The 23,155-nt window shown below is 42.0% G+C and overlaps 2 protein-coding genes across 2 annotated transcripts in view; one reads left to right on the forward strand and one right to left on the reverse strand.

Annotated features, from left to right (window-relative positions):
* LOC127633040 (chemokine-like protein TAFA-1) overlaps window positions 1–23,155 on the forward strand; it is a 588,934-nt gene that overhangs the window by 516,977 nt on the left and 48,802 nt on the right. The window lies entirely within an intron of this gene.
* The window catches only part of LOC127633033 (cadherin-4-like), a 389,224-nt gene that overhangs the window by 30,294 nt on the left and 335,775 nt on the right, over window positions 1–23,155 (reverse strand). The window contains exons 9-10 of the mRNA XM_052111894.1: window positions 18,272–18,409; window positions 4,032–4,217 (exon numbers count right to left, since the gene is read on the reverse strand). Of these exons, the coding sequence (XP_051967854.1) occupies window positions 4,032–4,217; window positions 18,272–18,409 (324 nt within the window). The remainder of the gene's footprint in view (window positions 1–4,031; window positions 4,218–18,271; window positions 18,410–23,155) is intronic.

Below are 23,155 nucleotides of genomic sequence, written 5' to 3' on the forward strand. Positions count from 1 at the left end.
CCGAGGTATTCAGCAAAGCATTTGTGAAGCCACAACACGCACAACCTTGAGGCGGATGGGCTACAACAGCAGAAGACCCCACCGGGTACCACTCATCTCCACTACAAATAGGAAAAAGAGGCTACAATTTGCAAGAGCTCACCAAAATTGGACAGTTGAAGACTGGAAAAATGTTGCCTGGTCTGATGAGTCTCAATTTCTGTTGAGACATTCAGATGGTAGAGTCAGAATTTGGCGTAAACAGAATGAGAACATGGATCCATCATGCCTTGTTACCACTGCGCAGGCTGGTGGTGGTGGTGTAATGGTGTGGGGGATGTTTTCTTGGCAAACTTTAGACCCCTTAGTGCCAATTGGGTATCGTTTAAATGCCACGGCCTACCTGAGCATTGTTTCTGACCATGTCCTTCCCTTTATGGCCACCATGTACCCATCCTCTGATGGCTACTTCCAGCAGGATAATCATTTGAATCATTTCAAATTGGTTTCTTGAACATGACAATGAGTTCACTGTACTAAAATGGCCCCCACAGTCACCAGATCTCAACCCAATAGAGCATCTTTGAGATGTGGTGGAATGGGAGCTTCGTGCCCTGGATGTGCATCCCACAAATCTCCATCAACTGCAAGATGCTATCCTATCAATATGGGCCAACATTTCTAAAGAAGGCTTTCAGCACCTTGTTGAATCAATGCCACGTAGAATTAAGGCAGTTCTGAATGCGAAAGGGGGTCAAACACTGTATTAGTATGGTGTTCCTAATAATCCTTTAGGTGAGTGTAGTTTGATATCAAACAAATTTTGGGGTAAAATGAAAATACAATAATAATCCAAACAAAATTTGAGAAGCTAAAGTTCAGGTTAATGGTTCATTATACCTCCCATATTAAAATATTTGTTATTGTTTTATTTTAAAATAATTGAATTATTAAAGAGGCCCTATTATGCTTTTTGGGATTTAACCTTTCCTTTAGTGTGTAATAATAGCTCCCATCTAGAGCCTACTGCGTCACCGGACAAGCCGCTTCCATCCTGCATGCCATCCTGCTGGTCCACCAAGCCAAGACGCTGAAAGAACTGCACAAGGGTAGTTCCGCCCAGGGATTGATGCAGGATCTTTGCCCAGCAGCTCAAGATCCCGCACATTGTCTGCTCGTTGCCAAGGGCGTCCCTCTGTGGCAGCTGCACCGGCTCCTCTCCAGCCTGCCCTCAAACCGCCACTGAGACGGGTGACCCAGGGCAGACCACTCCATCCCTCGGTGGGCCAGGAGGATAATCTTTTGTTCCCTTTTACTTTTGTTTTGCCGCATGCTCCAGTAGCTGCAGTACCCAAACATTCAACAAAAGAGCAGTTTCCTCAGTCCCTGGGTTACATAACCGGTGTGTTCTGCCATCCACATGACCACCGGCTTTTCTCTTTCTCTGACAGGCAGCTCCCCCACCCGGTGCACCAAGCTGTGGCACAGTACCCAAACCGGACAGTTTCGACAGACCGCGGGGACGAAGCACCTCCTCTCCCCCCCTCGACCGATCTGCTGGTGAGCACCAGGAGTCAGGTAAGTGCTTTGATGTCTCTCGACTCAGCACCGCCACAGGGCTCAAACCCCGTCAATATGGCCTCCCTGGCTCCGGCCCGCCAAGATTGGTTCGCGGCAGTAGACCTGAAGGATGCATCTTGATTCTACCTTGACACAGACCCATCCTGCGGTTTGCATTCGAGGGTCAGGTGTACCAGTACAAAGTCCTCCCTTTCGGCCTGTCCTTGTACCCTTATGTCTTCACGAAGGTCGCAGAGGCTGCCCTTGCCCCTTTAAGGGAAGTGGGCGTCCGATTTTCAACTACGCCGATGACTGGCTAATCACAGCTCACTCTCGGGATGTGTTGTGTACACACAGGGACCTGATGCGTGCACCTCAGCAGGCTAGGGCTTCGGACATTACCCGCTCTGGTCTGCGCTGGCACATAGCTGGCCACCTGGACTACGCAAGTATACGTTCCCCCCAGTGAGCCTACTTGCATAGACCCTGTGCAAGATCAGGGAGGACGAGGAGCAGGTCACCCTAGTGGCTCCCTACTGGTCCACTCAGACTTGGTTCTCGGACCTCATGCTCCTTGCGTCAGCCCCTCCCAGGCAAATTTCCCTGAGGAAGGACTTTCTTTCTCAGGGACACCTCTGGCACCCATGATCAGACCTCTGGAACCTCCATGCCTGGCCCTTAGACGGGACGCGGAAGACCTCCGTGGCCTACCACCTGTCGTGGTAGACACCATCACTCAAGCTAGGGCCCCCTCTATGAGGTGCCTGTATGCCTTGAAGTGGCGTCTGTTCGCTAAGTGGTGTACTTCCCGACACGAAGACCTCCAGAGATGCGCAGTCAGCTCAGTGCTTTCCTTTCTACAGGAGAGGTTGGAGGGACGGCTGTTCCCCTCCACCTTGAAGGTGTACGTAGCGGCCATAGCTGCGCACCACATCACAGTGGACGGCAAGTCCTTAGGAAAGCACAACCTGATTATCAGGTTCCTGAGAGATGCTAGGAGGTTTAATCCCTCCAGACCTCGCCTCGTTCCCTCATGGGACCTCTCCGTAGTCCTGCAAGGCCTGCGTGGGGCTCCCTTTGAGCCCTTAGAGTCAGTAGAGCTTAAGGCACTCTCCTTGAGGACTGCCCTCCTGACGGCGCTCACCTCAAACAAGAGGTTAGTGTACCTTCAAGCGTTCTCGGTCAGTGAAACGTGCCTGGAGTTCGGTCCGGGCTACTCTCACGTGATACTGAGACCCCGACTGGGCTATGTGCCCAAGGTTCCCAACACCCCTTTCAGGTACCAGGTGGTGTAGCTGGAAGCGCTGCCCCAGGAGGAGGCAAACCCAGCCTTTAGCGTTGCTGTGTCCGGTGCGCGCTTTACGCATCTACTTGGATCGTACGCAGAGCTTTAGAATCTCTGAGCAGCTCTTTGTCTGCTTTGGTGGACAGCGGAAAGGAAGCACTGTCTCCAAACAGAGGATCGCCCACTGGATCATCGATGCCATAGCTGTTGCCTACCAGGCTCAGCATGTGCAGCCCCCTGCTAGGCTATGAGCCCATTCCACCAGGAGTGTGGCTCTGTCCAGTGGTGCCTCTCTAGCTGACATTTGCAGAGCAGCGGGCTGGGTTACACCAAACACCTTTTCTACAATCTCCAGGTTGAGCCAGTCTGGTGAGCTGAAGATACTGCATACAAACATACCTCATCACGGAACAAGTTGGCTTAAATTGGGAAAATAAATCATGGTGTAATTTCATGCTTTATTAGTTGAAATTGTAGAAAGGAGAGAAATGAGTGAGACAGACAGACAGAAAGGGGAAGAGAGAGAGAGAGAGAGAGAGAGAGAGTGTGTGAGACAAAGTAATGTGTACTGGCTTTAGCGATGAAAACATTAGAGGGGCCGTCCAGTCTCTCTAGCTGCACACTGTCTGGGATGCACAGCTGTTTTCACTGATAAGAAGAAAATCATTTTGTCAAGATCAAACAAATGTGCTGTGTCCTTTCCAGGACGGGGTACGAGAGACCAGTAAAGGACAAGACAGCAGACAACATGATGGTTGATTCCCAGCAGTGTTCACAAATGTGTTCCTTTTCCTTTTGGCAAACTGCGTCTTCCTTGGGCAGAGACCCCTCTAACCCAGTCACCATGTTCGTGCAGCTTCCTCTCCCATTGGGCAGGACCTACCATGGGAATTCTCCACATGACATACTTACAACTGTACTCGGCAAGACCATGTGATGTAATTCCACTTAATTACCCCCATTTCATATAAATAAAATAGCCAGCTCCTCTCTCGCTGTTGCTTGCATGTGAGTGATAAAATTATTACAGTGACATAATAAAATAAATATTTAAGATTCCACAAAATTTCATCATCAGTCGTCAAATAAGCAAATTTGTGACATTAACCTTGTTAACTCATAACATAAAAGGACAGGTTTTCTTTCATTAAAGCACTTTAGATGATCTGAAAATTCACATGCATCGTAACCAAGTAGACACACCCACCTTAACCACCATGACCCTGCCGTCATTGCTGATCTCATCAGTGCGTATGGCAAAATGACCCATTGGATCTCCTCCCACAATCCTATAAACAGCGTTCCAGTTGGGTGTGTGAGGCTGATCCTTGTCCCTCACTGTCAAATTAGCCACCACCACACCCACAGCATTTTCCGGGACCTCCCCGAGAAACTGAGAGGAAGAGATGATGACACACAAATGAAGTAAGCAAATAATTTTCTAGTATGCAAGAAATTGAGAAAGCACAGTGGCCCTGAGAAGTATTTGGGTGGTTTGTTAGGTTTGTTAGTATTTGGGGTTTTTTCAAAAAAAGACAAAAGTATTTTGACACACTCTGGTTGTCAAATATGTCCATAGTTTATATGATGAGCTACATTTGTGGTTACTCTGTTAGGGCATCTGTGTGAACTTGAGGGGATCTGCTTTCATACATCCACTAAAAATCACATTGGGAAAGTAATTTAAAAAAATGTTAGCTCTGAGCAAAGGTCAAGCTACACTCAAAAAATAAATATTTTTCACTTTTGTCAGTTTAACTGAATCCTCCTTTGCTCTCTTGTAGTGTTTAATGTTTTGATTTATAAGAGTTTCTGCATTTTGGGGGTTACCATCATGGTGAAGTGTGAAGCTTACGCTTATCTTGAGGACAGGTACATTGATGAAGGCAATATATTGTTTTACTCATTGAATAGTTGCTATTCTAATCATAGCATAGTGTTAGCATTAGCATTTAGCATGCTAGCATTCACTATTCTAATTAGTCAATCAGTGACTCATTTGAATTAATCCAACATATTTAATTTAATAGTTATTAGGTTGTCTCAACTTAATGCATTTAAGTTGAGATTACATGGTAGTTTTATTTCAAGAACGCTAATTTTAAACATTTGGAGCCACTGTCCATGACTGAATCAAGTTTTATTTAAGCCTTTACATGTTTGCAAATGTGTTTCTTTTAGATTCATATTTATCATGCAATAACATTAAAAAAAATTGTAAGTGCCCAAATACTATTTGGGGACAATGTATTACATGGACAGTTCCCCTGGAGAAACATAGGGATAAGTGGTTTGCTCAAAGGCACAATGGGGATGACTCATGGGCATTCAGCGTAGCTGCATCCTTCTTGTTACCAGCCTTGGGCTTTAACCACTACACCAGGGGTAGGCCTACTCAATTAAAGGTCCAAGAGGTCCAATCTCTACATTTCCTTCCCAGTAAAATAATGTTAGCTAAAGTTAAAGGAATAGTTTACCCAAAAATTAAAATTTGCTGATAATTTACTCACCCTCAGGCCATCCAAGATGTATTTGATTTTCTTTCTTCATCAAAACAGAATTGAAGATTTTTAGGATTTCATTTCAGGCCTCCTACTTTAAACAATTCAAGAGAATGTACTCCATTTTTTGATGAAAATGCATATTTAGGGTGCATCAAAATAATACATACGAATCCAGAGGATTGATTATTTTTAGAAATAAAACAATACTTTTTACTTTTTAACTACAAATGTTCGCTTCCATACATCTCTGTGATGCGTGCTCATGAGAGGGATAATGCAAGCTCGTTGGTACGGTCACGCATCACGTGGAGGAGGAGGCAGGAAGCACGTCATTGTTTACAAGAGAAACTTGCACAGACCAAAGACCAAGTGCTGTTCACAAACCAAAACAGTCCAAAACCATTTCAAAACAATATAAAATAAAATAATTTCCAAATAATAATTAAATAAACATTACTGCAGTAAATAACCATACTTTTTTTTCGTAGCAATGCTTTTGCGTTATCTACTTGTGCTTTTTCTTTAGCAGAAATATACAGGCTCATATTATGTGACTGTCAGGAATTCAAGCCACACAAGTTGTAGTTGGTGAAACCAAGTGTGAATATGATCATCCTTTGGGTGAGACTTGACAGTGAAGTGGCGTGAAGGTGAGTTATTTATGCAGGCAGTGATGAGCGTGTGAATTGTGTGCAGCTGCGGTGAATTAGAATTCGGGTGACGAGGAACGGAGAGCTGAGGGAGGCATGACAATGACAAAGTTTTCACACATACCAGAGTTCGCTGGAAAAACAGCACGGGCACAGCCGATGAATTCAGATATCGACCCTTTGTTTCTTTCGATGGTCTGAAATCCTTAGGGGTAAAATGTTCACTGCGCACCCTCCGATATTTGAGAGAATGTAGGGGTGTACTGATGTCCAGATTCAGTGCAATAAGCCAGAGCTTTAATCCCTCATGATCACGTATAGGCTATCGATGAAAAGTTAATATTTTTCCCGCCGTGCATTTTTCTGAAGGTTGAAGCATCCAGGATACACATGCCAAACGACCATTTTGAACAATACACTTATACAAATACAAATCTATAGCCAATTAAACTTTTGTACAGCTCTCCTTCTCTTGTAAAGAATGACACGCTTCCTGCCAACCTCCTCCTCCACGTGACGCGTGACCTTACCATCCAGCTTACGTCATCCCTCTTATGAGTGTGCGTCACAGAGATGTACGGTTCCGAATATTCGTTTTTAAAAAGTATATAAGTATTGTTTTGTTTCTAGAAATAATCAATCGTTTGGGTTCAGAAGAACTTTATTTGTCGACTGGAGTCCTGTGGATTATTATGATGCATCCAAAATATGCGTCAAAAAATGGAGTACATTCGCTTGCATTGTTTAAAGGAGGAGGCCTGAAATGAAATCCTAAAAATCTTCAATTCTGTTTTGATAAAGAGAAAAACTCAATTACATCTTGGATGGCCTGAAGGTAAGTAAATTATCAGCAAATTAAAATGTTTGGGTGAACTATTCCTTTAAGTAGGCCTATAAATGGGATATAAATATCAAATAATGGAAATGTTCTCATGAGAGCTCCACTATACTACTAGTATAACATTTCTGATTGTTTTTCCATGCCATCTATGCCAGAGATGATGGCATCTTTGATTAATTTCCACAAACATAATCTGTTTGTGATAGACTTGAAACAGTAATTTTAGATTAAAAAAAAAAGCTGTAATATTTTAAAGGTGCTCTGGAAGCACGTTGTATTATCAAAAACCTGGTTTAACTGAATGGACAGATTCATTTCAGACACTTGAAGCTGAATACATTTTGCTTCATTCTTGTTATCTTGTTTTTTTTGTGAAAGACGCCAGTTTCTATTTCGCGGTTCACTGTATTTTTCTGCTACGGCCTACTGTTGTTAAAATAACCGCATCTGCAAATCTGTGCGCGGTGCCACGTCTACCAATGCGTGTGGAGCACAAAAGGGTTTAAATGAAGCGTGTTCGGTAATAGAGAAAAATATTCAAGGATACAGCGCTATAAGATCAGTGCTATCTAGAGATGAGTGCTTGAGATGCGCAGAGCTCCATTGTTTTGTCGTGCTGATCACTTGAATGCAGAAACGGTGAGATGGGTCAGTTGATGTCATGATGTCTTGCGGTCCGGATGGAACCATGTTCGGTGGTCCGCTAATTGGTGACCGTTGCACTACACCATATCCCTTATTTTCCGTTCATGGGCTTTGGGGCTTTGTTTCAGATTAACTTATTATGGTTTGGATAGGGTTACTGACAGGGTAAAGGGTAAGTTTGGGTCTCATTTGTTACACAAAAACACACACAGTCTACTACAGTAGGTATACTCACAGCCCAAGGTGCTAATGTGCACACAAGCTCATTACAGCTTAGTAATCTGTTTCTCTCTCCAGCAGTTTAAAGGGGTTATGAAGTGTGTCTGCCAGATGCTGTTTACTGTAATGGCATCACCATGCAGCACAGACTAGAGCCAAACACACACTGCTGCATACTGCATACACACATACTTCATCACGGAACAAGTTGGCTTAAATTGGGAAAATAAATCATGGAGTATTTTCATGCTTTATTAGTTGAAATTGTAGAAAGGAGAGAAATGAGTGAGACAGACAGAAAGGGGAAGAGAGAGAGAGAGAGAGCGAGAGCGCGAGCGCGTGCCCGCATGCGAGACAAAGCAAGTAATGTGCACTGGCTTTAGCAATGAAAACATCAGAGGGGCCGTCCAGTCTCTCTGGCTACATGCTGTCTGGGATGCACAGCTGCTTTCACTGATAAGCAGAAAAACATTTTGTCGAGATCAAACAAATGTTCTGTGTCTTTTCCAGGATGGGGTACGAGAGACCAGTAGAGGACAGGACAGCAGACAACGTGATTGAGTGATTGATTGATCTGTGCAAAATCACAGTCTGATTTCTCTAGACTGTTTCCAGTTTGATGAAAAACTCTCCTCTGGAGGCTATTTCAATAAGATTGCGAAATTGTGTGTGTGTGTGGAGAGAGAGAAGATGGAAGAAATGTGATGTTTGATACTTATTTATGATTTGTGGATTACGGTGGGGTGAATTTAAGTGAGAAGAAAATTAGAGGGTAAACATTTTTTATGAATTTTTCTTCCTCTTCTGCTTCATTTTCCAACTTAGAAAATCAAGGCCAACATTTCAGCCCCGCTCCTATTATGTATATATATATATATATATATATATATATATATATATATAAGAAATTATTCATTATACTAATAAATTATGGCCATCTCATCAGACCAATTCTAGATGTGGTAGTTTGATGATGCTTAGTGACTAAATGATCTGTGGCATACATAATTGGATTAATTGTAAGAATCATGGATTTCTGTTGCATTTTTTTTTATCAATATTTTCCATCAAAGTCTGTTGGATGTAGAAGCTAAAATACATTCATTACTAGTAACAGCATTCATATAGAATGGAATGCTGAGTAGACTGCCCAATATTATTATTTTTTTTTATCTTTCATCAATCAAAAGTTTTGACATGCTGGTATACATTTTTGTAAACAGCATTGCTTTGACAACAACAACAAAAAAATTATATCCAACCTCAAGTTCTTTGGTTGTTTAATAATTTTTTTTTATGTATTTGTCAGAATATAAATAAATAAATAAAGCCCTGAAGCTAAGTGTGTTTCATTATTACAATTATTTATTTGACAAAAGCAAGCCTAAACAAATCAATGAATATATGATGGGTAATATAGTCTTATAGCTTTAAGTCATTCAGTGGGCATGGCCATGAAGTTTTGGTATTTTCATGAAAGCATGTGCTAAGTCTTGGCGCAAGTAGGTTTGGTGAAATTTTGCATGTAATACGCTAATGGGCAAAATCAAATGCAATTTAATTCTGAGATTACAACATACGCATATGCATTAATGCCCTGCGATGACTATAAAACATTTTACAAGGCCTCAGTATAGTTATGATGTTTCCCGGGAAAAAGTCCACTGTCTTTATTGTCTTCATCATCATCTTAACCCCCACTAACAGCATCAATATAATCATCAGCATTATAATTATCATTACAGTTGTCATTGAGCTTTAGAGTTGTCTTAAGATGCAGTTCTATTTCACTTTACTCTTGCTCTTGAGAAGAGACAGATCTTTCCATATTCATGCAGCTTTTACATGAATAAAACATGCAGCTGTCTTCAAATTGGAAGCAATGTATCTGCAAGGTTTACACCCCCTCAAGCAATTTCGCTTAATTAGCTTGCTTACGTTTCTGTGGGTCTCCTACGGCAAGATATATACGGCTTCATGCCTCTGTCAAATGCATATAATCACAGAACATTTCTACCAGATTCAGTCTGTGTGGGTGAGAGAGGGAGGGAGGGAGAGAGATAGAGGATGGATGAAAAACAAAACAAATTAGTTCTAGCATGCATTTCACACGAAAAATAATCTGTATGTGCCTTTGTGTCTGTCATAAACATGCAATTGAGCACAACCCCAATACAACTGCCCAAATCCATAATAAGGCAAAAAGACGTTTATTTTGAAGTTCATATTCTCCACTTGAAACAATTAAGCTTTATTTAAATGTTTGTCTGAGTTTAACCATTTTAGAAACTTAGAAACAAGTCAATTAGCTGTCTGCGCTCTACCACGATTTGAAGTTGCCAGCATTCTTTCTTTCTTTCTTTCTGACTGAGTGACTGCCCATTCTATATAAAAAACAAAAGTCGCTATCAGTAACTCGCTCACAAATTGCTGACTGAATCAACAAAAACTATCACAAGTGTCTGGTCGTGCAATCCTGCCATAAACCAGTTGTGGTTAATTTGTTCTCAGCTCAGTGATATGAGACAAATGTGTTTGATATTGTGAGTGTAGAACTTAATTGCTGGTGTCATCAAGGTTAACTTGCTCTGTTAGGACCTGCCATATGTTATAAGACATAACTGGAGATATATCCAGCTGCAGACCCGCAGCACCACCAGTTTCAGAACCCCAGCGCCAGAACCTGAATTGAGGGGCGGAGTTATTGACAATGAGACAAGCATGGCGGAGAGCACGGTGAGTTGTGTAACGTTGTCTAACGTTTTTGACATCATGTGGTGAAAAATATATTAAGTTCAGCATTTATCTGCTAAATAGTTAATTTGTGCATAACTTTATCATCTTATTGAAGCTTGAATATGTTGTCATACTTTATTGTATTAAGACATTGTTTTGATATAATTAAACCAATGATTGGTGTGGTGGTGTTTTTATTTTAATTTTTTAAAGTTGTTAAATACGGAACAAGGAAGAAATTTTTTTAATTTGACGTTTACAGAGATAATGTTCCTTAATTTTTGCTGTTTTCCAGTATGCTCTACATCTTGTCTTGGGAGCACCCTTTGATTTTACATCTGTAAGTAATTACCAGTCCAAGTAATTTACCTTTATGATGTTGTAGCAGTTGAAATATCAAGATTTCTCTATTTTTGTCTTTCAGTGCGACTTTCCAAACATACAGAGATGGTGGGCTCTTATTCTTCTGGAGAACTTTGGGGTTTTCTCTGAAAGGTAGATACTGGACATTTACTCCAGCCCACCATTACATTTGCACCCTCTTCTGATCAATTTTAAATTAACCAAGATATATATATTCCAGTGCAGTAACCCTACAAGAGTCCCTTCCATGTGAAGAACAAGCTACGCTTAGCAGCAGTGAGGCGGTGTGTATATATATATATATATATATGTATATGTATATATAATCTCTTAACATATAATACATTTATATGTCACATTTATAAAGTCACATTTTCCTTTAATATTCTGTAATGAAGGAGCTCCCAATAATCCGGCACATGACAGAAGCTGTGAAATGGCTCCATTCCAACAGCCATCTGCTCAGGGGTCCAGTGGAAGAGCCTCTTTTCATTCGAATGAATGAAGACCACAAGGAAAAGGCCCGCAACAATCTCCTGGAACAGTCAGAAGCTTCCAGAGAGCCCTTTCTATTTCATTTTGTGTTCAGGGATGACATGGAGTTATTTTTGCAAGAATGTAAGGACAAAATGGGCCTGAGAGTGAATTCCTCATTTGATACATTTTAAGTTTCATTTATACAGGATTGTCATGATAAAATGGGCCTAGGGGTGAATTGGTCATTTGTTGTAAATATTTTTATTGTTTCTTTTAAAATGATGCTGAATTTTCTCTCTTTTTTAGTTTTTTGACATGTTTTATTTTACATAAAGAAAAATGCATGCTGCACATGTTCTTGTGAAATAAAGTAGATTTTATATAAAATGCCCATAAGTTTCAAGCATTATTTTTCACCATCATGATCAGGAAGTAGCTCTCATAATACAATGAAACGGATAACTATATACAATTATATTACACAAGATCAATGTTTTAAAATGCTTATTGTACTGTACCTTAATGTATCATTATAACATACGTATAAAGTATGATGTTTCGTTTGTAATAAAAGCAAACTACGCTCCAAAACGTTAGGTGGCGCTACTCGGTTTAGAACGTAAGCTCCGCCCCTCACTTCAGGTTCTGGCGCTGGGGTTCTGAAACTGGGGTTCTGAAACTGGTGGTGCTGCGGATCTGCAGCTGGATACTATTGGATAACTGAGACAGCCAAACTGCAGAGTTGTTCTTTGGTTACACTCTATAATCTATCTTTAAAGAATACACATGCTTACACCCTTGTGGGAGGAGCAGCATGAAAAAAAACTTTGAATCTAGCAAAGTTTCAGAAAGTATCACAAATAATCAAGTGGATGGGTAAGCAATGAGTTTCTTTTCATTTTAGTCTCACTTTCAATTTTGTAAAATTTTCCCTGTGTGTTCATTCAGACAAGAGAATGTCTAGAGCATGGATGAGTGACTCTTAGTGTGTATTACTTAGAGGAGGTGTCAAGAAAAGATGGATGGAGGTCTATCCTCCTACTCTGTCTCTGATGTGTGTGTTCCAAATTTCATAAATTATGCCTATGTAGGGAAGAATAATCACAGCAGACATGTCATCTAAACAGACATGCTCAAAATATGCATCGAAGTATCATAATTGGGTTGATTGAGACTACAGCAAATGTGCAAGAGAGACCCAGCATTTTTGAATGGCTTCATTGATTATAATAGGAGCGATCCAATAGTCCCGATCTCTCTGCTGAGGAAATAACTGCAAGCATCTTAACTACGATACACTTTCATCGCCTCAAACACGTAGATTCTCAGTATCAACAATACGTCTAGATAAGTCACTTCAGGTAAACGTTCGATGTTCTTTGAGAAAATATGTTAATTCTGAGCCTTTTTTAAAGGATACAGTAATGATACCGGCAGTGATCCCAGGCCAGCAGCGTTCTAATACCTTTGTTATTGTTTTCAGCCTTGAAGTGGTCTATATTTTTGGAAGGGGTTTCCATGAAAGGAGATCATCATATTTGGGGCTCCTCTGCATTAAACAGTTTGAAAACCCCTGTTCTAAGCTACGGTCTGCTAATAACAACTCAGACCCACCAACAACAGGAGCCAGACACTCAACACAGGCAGAGAGACCTGTCCACAAGCAGGTACTCCTCAGAACCAATGTTGGAAAATAAGATGACATCAATTAAAATGAAGACCAAGACTGTCTGCTACCAGATGATAAATGTCATACTAATTCACTAAATATAATTTGGCCATCAAACAAATATTACTGGTAGAAAAAAATTAGCGAAATATTTCTGAATGTTTGAGCATCAGACGGCATGGAGGAGGCCTGGGGTTATTACTTAATGAGTGAAGGAATATAAGGGCACCCCAGATGTGTGCTGTGAGAGAGAGATAAAAGTGGCATGGCCAATAGCTAGAAATAAATGAAATTGGAGAAAGGAAGAGACACTGAAAGCCAGAGAGAAATATTGAGGGAAGGAGATATATATGGTTAACTGGAGAAATAAGGAGAAAGATATGGAGGCTGACAGAAACAAACACTGTTTAAAGTGGGCAGAGAGAGAGAGGAGAAGAGGTACAGAGATAAAAAACAACAAAAGTTAACAGTAAAAAATTATGTTAAGAAAAATAGAGATATACGATGGCACAATAGAACGTTCTATAGGAAGATGGGTTTTATCAATCATTACTTAATTTGTTCGACAATTAATGACATTATATTCAGTTTATTATTATTCCTGTACAGTCATTCCTGTACTTAAATCCAGCTCAAAAATGTATCAGCACTAATATCATGCAGCCTAGTCTCATGAACATTACCTGACTTTGGCAAAACAAAAGAGCGTGCCTTGTTACACATTTGGCTGCAGTTTCCCAATGAAATGTCCAGCGAGGGCACCAAAAGCCAGTGAAATGGTGTCATAATCTGACAAGGTTATTAAAGTGAATATTAGATGAAGGTTTTAATGAGTAAAATGCACTTCCCTAACCTAAAACTTTAACCTAAACCTAACTGTGGCAGGGCGGAGGGCGGAGGGCGGGGCCGGGTCGTGATTCTACACACCCGGTCCCTTATCAGGCTAATCAAGCCTCCGAGAGGGATAAAGGCCGAATGCGGAGGATTGTGCGGGAGAGAGAGATAGTTTACAGACATGTCCGTCATGTGTGTTTTGTTGTCTTTTGTTTAAGTTTATTATTAAAATATTATTTATATTGACAAGGTGGTTCTCGCCTCTTCCTTTCCATAGAACTACGTTACACTAACCAATATTGATCTAAAATCAAATGAGAGGTAGACACAAAACAGACATCCTTACCCTAAAGCAACAGTCCAAAAGAGTCCAAAAATATATATTTTTAAAACACATTGTCTAAAGCAACTATGTCATCTTGTGTTGCTTCTATGACACTCTTGTCTCCTGTCTCAGCTTGCATGCTAGACTGGTCTCGAACTTTGTACTTTAGAGTCCAAAGTCCAACACACAAGTGAGCTACTGCGCAAGGTTTTTTCAAATTGTGCATTATAGTAAAAATAGAGTCATAATCAGCCGTTGTAGTCGTGATTTGTGTGAAAGTGAATAAAATGCACAGTTCCCTATCTGTCACTCACTTGACGTTGTGCCAATGTAGTAACACTAGGAGTCGCTCTTGGGAGCCCCAAACCCCTCTGATCACTGAAAAAAGGCATCGGGCTTGAGTGGAATCCTCCATCCTGTGGCTTGATGATTTGTTTCCTGGGCTCATAACGGCACTCACGCCTGCGTCCTGCCCCGGGTCTATTCTTCCCGGATGTGCCCGAGGAGCTCACAAAGTCATGGCAGGCAACTTTTACTGCCCAGACCCGAACTCTGAGCTTCTTCGCTCTCAATACCTTCGATGGTGGGGCAGCCAGGGGGTACACAATGATTCCCAAGGGGGACAAGGTTGTTGCGGTGCACCTGTGCCCGTAAAACACTGCCTCCAGGGAGAATCAACCCGAGACACCTGTCCAAGGCCTGTAAGCCCATGTTGTCCTTGGTGACCAAGGCTTACAGTGCCACTGGACAGGCCACCTCCGCCCTGCATGCTATGGACCTACTGCAAATGCACAAGGCCAAGGCATTGAAAGAGCTGCACGAGGGTAGTCCTGTTCCCGGAGTGATGCAGGAGCTGCGCTCGATGACCAATCTCGCTCTCTGGGTGACGAAGGTCACGGCATGGGCTCTCGGGCAGGCAATGTCCACCTTGGTGGTGTAGGAGTGCCACCTGTGGCTTAATATGGTCGAGATGAAGGATGCTGACAAAGGTACGCTTCCTTGACTCCCCCATCTCTCAAGCTGGCCTGATCGGCGGCACTGTCAAGGACTTTGCCCAGCAGTTCTCGCCGGTCAAGAAGTAGACCGAGGCTATCCAACACATCCTGCCCCTCAAGGTGTGACTCAAGGTCCCGCACCGACGTAGAACCTCACGATCAGGTGCCAAGAACCCTAGGAAGGCCTCGAAGCGCCCCTGAAATGGGTGACCCAGGGACAAGGAGACCTATTGTAAGTTTAGAGGTGGTGGACAGACCACTCCATCCCCTGGTGGAGGGCCTGGGAGGGGAATCTTTTGTTTCCTTTGAAGTTCACCGCATGCCCTTCGCCGCATGCCCTAGGACTGACAACACAGCGTAGGTAGCATATATAAACTGCCAAGGAGGTTTACGCTCGAGTCGCATGTCGCAACTCGTCCGCCGTCTCCTCCTCTGGAGTCAGAAGCAATGAAGTCCTTGCAGGCCACTCACATCCCAGGCGACCTCAACCAGGCAGCGTACATGCTATCACAGCAGGTTACACTCAGGGGAGAGTGGAGACTCCACCCACAGTTGGTCCAGCTGATTTGGAGTTGATTTGGCAAAGCACTGCTAGAATCCTCCCACTGCCAGCTCTGGTACTCCCTGACCGAGGCTCCCCTCGGCACTGGTGGCACCCTACTAGCCCACCCAGAATTGGTTCTCAGAGCTCATGCTCCTCCTCGTGACAGTCCCACCCTGGCAAGTTCCCCTTGTTGGCAAACGCAATGAGACCTCTGGAATCTCCATATCTGGCCCCTGGACGGGACACAGAAGACCTAAGTGGCCTATCACCGGCAGTGGTAGACACGATCACTCCCTCTATGACGTGCCTGTATGCCTTGAAGTGCCATTTGTTCGCAAACTAGTGTTCTTCCTCAGGTGAAGACCCCCAGAGATGCGTAGTCAGGTTGGTGCTTTCCTTCCTACAGGAGAGGTTGGAGGGGCGGTTGTCCCCCTTCACCTTGAAGGTGCATGTGGCTGCTATAGTGGCGCACCACGCCTCATTCCCTCGTGAGATCTCTTGGTGGTCCTGTTGGGCCTGCGGAGAGCCCTGTTTGAGCCCCTAGAGTCTAAAGGCTCTCTCATTGAAGACTGCCCTCCTGACTGCACTCACATCCATCAAGAGGGTTGGGGACTTATCTGTCAGCAACACCTGCTTGGAGTTCAGCCCGGCATACTCTTATGTGATTTGAGACTTCGACTGGGCTATGTGCCCAAGGTTCCCATAACCCCTTTTAGGGATCAGGTAGTGAGCCTGCAAGCACTGCCCCAGGAGGAGTGTGGCAGCCTCCTGGGCCTTGACCAACGGCACCTCTCTAGCAGACAGCGGACAACACCCAATACCTTTGTGAGATTTTATAATCACTGTGTTGAGCCAGTTTCGTCCCGTGTGTTGTCAGGTACGAAAAGGTAAGTATGCAGGGCAGCTGGCCAGGTATACTGCTTGCGTACAGCGCCTTTCCCCTCCTGGAGTGGAAGACATGCGCTTTTTTACCCTATGTGAGTTCACGAGTCGGTGAACCCTGGATGTCTTTCCTCCTCAGCCCTGTGGCAGGCGAATTTGGCGGAGAAATTCGGGGAGGTTACATGGGGGCCGGGTGCACTTGCAACGAGGCATACAGTGGTCTGCCTGCACCTGCACCGCCAGTCCATGTAACACAGTTCATCTGGTTGTGCCGTTTCGTTTAGGGACCCCTAGTGTCATTACATCAACACAATGTCGAGTGAGTGACAGATAGGGAATGTCTTGGTTACTATCATAACCTCCATTCCCTGATGGAGGGAACGAGACGTTGTGTCCCTCTTGCCACAATGCTGAGATACCCGCTGAAATGTCTGGGACCCTGTCTCGGCTCCTCAGTGCAAAACCTGAATGAGTGGCTGCGAGCCAGCTCCTTTAAAACCCATATGTCCCGGGGAGTGGCATGCAAATTCCACTCACCAATTCCCATTGCCATTTTCTTAAAGATCAGAGGTGTTTAGGGCTCCCAAGAGTGACTCCTAGTGTCACTACCTCGACACAACGTTTCATTCCCTCCATCAGGGATTGAATGACAGTAACAAGATGTTGTTGTAGCGCCTTTAGAGTTCATGTCACCAGGCAACTGTGAAAAATATAATCCAGCACATGAAAGTCAGTTTGCAAAAATGTAGTTATTTTAATGTTCATTCTGAGACTAGGTTCTATATTTTCCAAGCAATAGTGGACATGTTAATCATAATGAGCATGTGCAACAGAGAAGTAACACAAAACTTAACTAATTTGATTGCGCATGATGCTAGCAACACTAAAGTTATGGGTTTGATTTAGATGAAACACGCATACTGATAACGGTATTCTTAGAATTTAAGTTGCTTTTGACAAAAGTTTCTGTCAAAAGCAGAAATGAAACCATTACACAACTGTTTAAAACTGAATGCAATTTCTGCAACAGTAGTGTCACCAAACGGAATTGCAAAAAGAATCACTCTTTTTTTTAAACAGATTTTAAACCAGAAAACTCCTCATGTCTTCCATTGGTTGCATAAACTAATAGTTCCAACCCAAACTTCTGGAGGGGAGCTCAAACAAACAGGTAAATGTTTTGATAATGCCACAGTGTTACACTGTTAGGAGAAATCAACCTAAAAAATGGTTTACTTATATTATACTTATATACAATATTGTCACCACAATATATTTGATTAATTTACAGAACTTTAGCCAATATGCAAATAGACTCTTAATATTATTTTAGAGAGACCTCCATATATTTCTATTTTGGTGGATGCAGTGAAGGAGAAAGAAAATGAGAGGATGAGAGGGGAATTGAAGCCAGATGCCTGAAGAGAAACTACAGTCCCCTAAGGGGCAGAGCTGGCACAATGACAAAGGAAGAGAGATAGAGAGAGAGAGAGAATACCTGAACTCCCCTCCCTCTCTTTCCCTCCATCCTCTATTTTACTCTCTTTCTTTCCTTGTTCTATTTCACCCTGCAGCCATCATTGCTCATAGTTAATCTATTTTTGTTTCACAACTCCAGTAAGTTTCTCCAGCTGTCAGACTGTTGTGTGAATTAAGTGAGTATCAAGACACTGTTAGAATTCAGATATCGGGGTAGTGAGGGGTGTCTCTGTCCAAACATGCAGACTATGTAAATGCTCCCTGTTGTACTGTAGGATACTCACTGTTTTAGCATCCAGCTCTGGAGGGTTGTCATTGATGTCTGTGATGCTAATGAGGGCAGTGGCTGTATTCGACAGGCCAAAGTTTAGGCTGCCCTCCATATCTGTGGCCTGGACTATGATGGTGTACTGGGACACTTTCTGAAAGAACACAGAACATGCAGATATTAATATGCTGATATGACACTGCATTGCTATTAAAACACCTTTAGGGATTTACCTTAAGGGTCAGAAACTAAGGGGTGCTCAAGCCAAAAAATGCCACCAAAAATGCCACAAAAATAAACAACAATGCCCAGAAATGTAAAATGCCTTCATAATATTTTTTTCTGACAAGGTTTTTAATATTTTACATAGTCCTAGTTATACATACTGTATTATGGCCTACGCATGAGTTGATGCTGAATTAATTCTGTGGGTAAGAGGTAATACATTCATAATCTTGAGAATCTGTATTAATGAACTGATGAAATTAATATATTTAACATAAACGATGAGAGAGTTTTTGGTTTAAATGGTCAGAAAAAATATGCCCTCATAAAGGTAAAATGGCCCTGAAAATCCAAGGAGGAATCTATTATCGCTTAATGTAAAATGTAATTCCGGAAACTGCTACAGACTAACACTAAATTAAAACATAGGCCATTAAGCTAAACTTCTTGCATTTTTAGAATTTAAAAGCATTTTTAAGATTATTTATGAAACATATTTCCTTTTGGGGACATCCCCAAAATGTTTTGTCAACACAACACAACAAAACACAACAAAACAAAACAAAACACACCACACAACAACACAACACCTAGGCCTACCTCTCCAAAATACCATGTTACAACCATGTCAAGCATATATCCAAAAAAAAATGTTGGTACTTTTTCATGAGTGTTGTCCCTAAAGTATAGCTAGTTTAGAAACATACACAGACAGCCATATTCATCCATTTCCAGTGATGGCATATTCAACAGTCTTGAAGTCTAGCATGGGTAACATCCAAGCCTGAATCCTAAATAAAGCTGCCTTACAAAGACATTGTTTATATTTGGTAAATGGCTGGTCTTTGTGTTTTCTGAGCACAGGCCTACGTCCTGTCTGTCTGTCTGTCTGTCTGTCTGTCTTTGTAAAGGCTTTTCTGTTAATTAGGACATGAGGCTTCAGTGGGCTTTCTTCAACTTTGATACTTTGTCACTTGCTATTTATGGAAGTACACACATACTCAATTTATAACATAAACCAGCCTGTTTATAACCACGGATGAAAGGTAGCGGTTGCAAGGGCAACAGATGGATAGACACATGCAAAACACAAAAGTGTTTGTTGTTGCATGGCCAACATTACTTTGGTGATAACACTGAAACTGTGCTCTGTCCATGCTCGGGTGAATCTGACTCCAGTTAGTCCACACTGGGAGGAGACAGAGAGCTGAGCCGAGCCAAAGCCTCTCCTCTGCCTCCTTCAGCTCCAGCCATATTAATCCGGTTGGCCGAAAGCCTTCTGTTGTTGCAGACAGGAAACAGGTGGAATCAAGGACAAGTCAGTGCTCCACTGAGACTGGTCTGAGGGACTGGTGTATTACAGGGAGTGGGCTGGCCGTTAAAGTTGCTATAACGCCATTAATACCCATACAAGAGCATGCCCCAGAGCTTGATGGTTTTACTTTGACAGCTTTTTTCTTTAACTCTGGCCCTAAATGCTTTAGGACATGATTTACTATGGGATTTAAATGTAACGATTAAATTATACTGAGTGTATGAATGCCTCCTTCTTCTTTCTCATCCTAGTTTGGTTCCAAAATGTAGTGTACTGCCTACATTCAGCATTTTAAATGTTTAGCTTACAAAAAAACTAAAAAAATAATTTTCTCTTCATTTACTTACCCATATGTCATGTCCAAACATAAATGTAGCCAACTTAAAATTAATTAAATAAAGAAACGTATCAATACAATTAGATAAATCTATTTAAAATATACCATGTTAACCAATAATTGTGTGTGCGATGCATTTTCATACTAGTGGAAAAATGAATGGGTGAAATGGTAACACTCAGTGTGGCAGCTTTAGGAATGTAAAATTGCAAGTCATTTGTTTGCTAACTCTAGGATGCGAATTAGCTAGACCAGCCTGAAAAATACAGTTTCGTAGCATGATTTTAGCCAAAGAACCATTTACATTTACATTTACATTTATGCATTTGGCAGACGCTTTTATCCAAAGCGACTTACAGTGCCCTTATTACAGGGACAATCCCCCCGGAGCAACCTGGAGTTAAGTGCCTTGCTCAAGGACACAATGGTGGTGGCTGTGGGGCTCGAACCAGCATCCTTCTGATTACCAGTTATGTGCTTAGACCACTACACCACCACCACAATGCAGTTTTAAACCAACGTTTATGATACCATTGTTACTTGTACACAATGTATATACTACTGAAATGTAGTTTTCTGTAAAGCTGCTTTGAAACAATGTGTGTTGTGAAAAGCTAAATAGAAATAAAAATTACTTGACAGTTTTAGAGATTTTGGTCTTCTCCCCATTCAAGTATATAGGGACTGGATATTGGCAACTGAGTGAACTGACTTAGCTTAAAGAGACTTTGGTCAAACTCTATTCTGCTGTAATCAATTGTGAGTCACCCATGCACTTTACGTGAGGAGTTGCTGCCTATCTTGTTCCAAAACGGTCACTTATGAAATAGTTTGATATATAGATCTTTCTCTGTCCATCAGGTTGCTGCATTTAAGTGGCAGGTCAGGGACTCCTCAGAGGTTGTTTTGAAGCACTTAAAGCCCCGCAGATTATCACAGATTCACACTGAGAGTCATTAAAATATGCGTCTCCTCATTAATATTGCCTATTTCGGCTCTATTAATGAGAACTCAATAGCGGCTGACCTTTATTAACACCATAATGAAATATCAATACTGTCTCTTCTGGTTATGCTCTGCAGAGAACAAGAGAAACAAGTCAGTGTGTAATTAATTTTGCACACATTTCATACAGCGTTGACTGGAGGGACAGGAACGTGAAACTGCGAGACGAGCTTAAATGCATTTCCATCCTGAAGAGAATGTAAAACGATTACACCTTGGGACACTGGCACAATCTGTGAGCCTGGAGAGCAGACCCAGCTATGGATGGGTTTCACTCGTACAGGCTCTCACACACTTGAGTCAACTGTTATGAGGAGCATTTCACAGCCCAGTGGGCTCTGACCTCACTTCTCCGACACCTCTTTCTCTCCATCGGGACAGAAGGGAAGAGGAGTGGAGATAAGAGGTGGAGAGGAGAAAGTGCACCTAGAAGTGATGACAGAGGAAAGGATAGCCAAGAGAGTGCAACCAGAAGTTATGATTCTCATCTTCTCACACAAGCAGGACGTTTTGGATCCTTTGGGAACCACAAACACACTGCACACCGATCGATTCCCTAATCAGGTACGGCAGAGTGGACACGTTATAACCTAGACCTGCCACAACCTGGCAAGCACAAACACAGACCACAGGGTCTCTGGCAGAGACAAGAGACAGGTAATGAAAAGAAACAGCCTGGACAATCTGGCCTGAACAGATTTACAGAGCTGCAAGACACAGAGCTTTTAACATAAACACACACACACGCACGCACACACACACACACACACACACACACACACACACACACACACACACATAGAAAGATAAAGCTCTGACATTCTGCTGCAGAACTTTTAAGTGCTCTGATTTTATGTGATAAAAAAATAAACAAATAAATAAATAAAACACACTGCAATAAATAACTTCAAATAACAGATACTCAACTGCATTGTATCACTTTTATATGCAGAAACAAGTCTTTCCTAAACCCTGGAAACTACACCGAATTCCATTATATTATAGATTCATAAAATGTAATTAAAGGGACAGTTCCCCCAAAAATGCCAAATTATGTAATCATTTACTCGTACTCATGTTGTTCCAGACCTGGATGACTTTCATTCTTCCTGTCAAGGCTCAGGACCCAAGCATGGAGTTTAAAAACAAAGGATTTATTAACAAACAGGGAAAAAACAAACCAAATCTCCCACAAGGGAGAAAAAACAAACATAAACTACCCCGTAGGAGAAAAAGGTAAACCAAGGCTGTGGCAGTGGGAAACAGGACCGACCATCTGGACTGTAGGGATGAACAGGACAGGAAACTAGACCAACTGACAGACTGACTGGAATAAACAAACAAACACACAGAAAACATGACTGGAAACAAGATGAACTGGCACTGAACAGCAAACATAAGGAGACTAAAATAGGGAGAATAATCAAATGGGTTAACAAGACAGGGCAGGTGTGACTAATAAAGTAATAATGGGCAAACAAGGAGGCGGGGTATGACATAAGACAGAGTGAGACAGGGCGATATTTCTGGCCATCCAATCTTTTAGTTCATTGATAAACTCTGCTAATTTCGAGAATTGTGAAATCTCATCAGGTTTTGAAGAAATATAAAGTTGTGTATCGTTGGCACAGCAGTGGCATAGCAGTGGAAACTTATTCCACGATTCCTGATAATATCTCCCAGGGGAAGCATATACAAAGCAGAGGACCTACAACTGATCCCTGTGGAACTCCATATTTTACTTTTGTTTGGTTTGACAATTCCTCATTTACATAGACAAAGTGGTAGCGGTCTGCTAAATATGACCTAAACCATGCTAATGCAACTCCACAAATGCCAACATAATTCTCTAGCCTATTCAAGAGAATGTCGTGATCTATCATATCGAATGCAGCACTAAGATCTAAAAGCACTAGAAGAGAAATGCAGCTGCGATCAGATGATAAGAGCAAGTCATTTGTAACTCTGATAAGTGCAGTCTCTGTACTGTCATGAGGCCTAAATCCTGACTGAAATTC

The sequence above is a fragment of the Xyrauchen texanus genome, chromosome 39, assembly GCF_025860055.1.
Source record: "Xyrauchen texanus isolate HMW12.3.18 chromosome 39, RBS_HiC_50CHRs, whole genome shotgun sequence".
Classification (NCBI taxonomy): Eukaryota; Metazoa; Chordata; class Actinopteri; order Cypriniformes; family Catostomidae; genus Xyrauchen; species Xyrauchen texanus.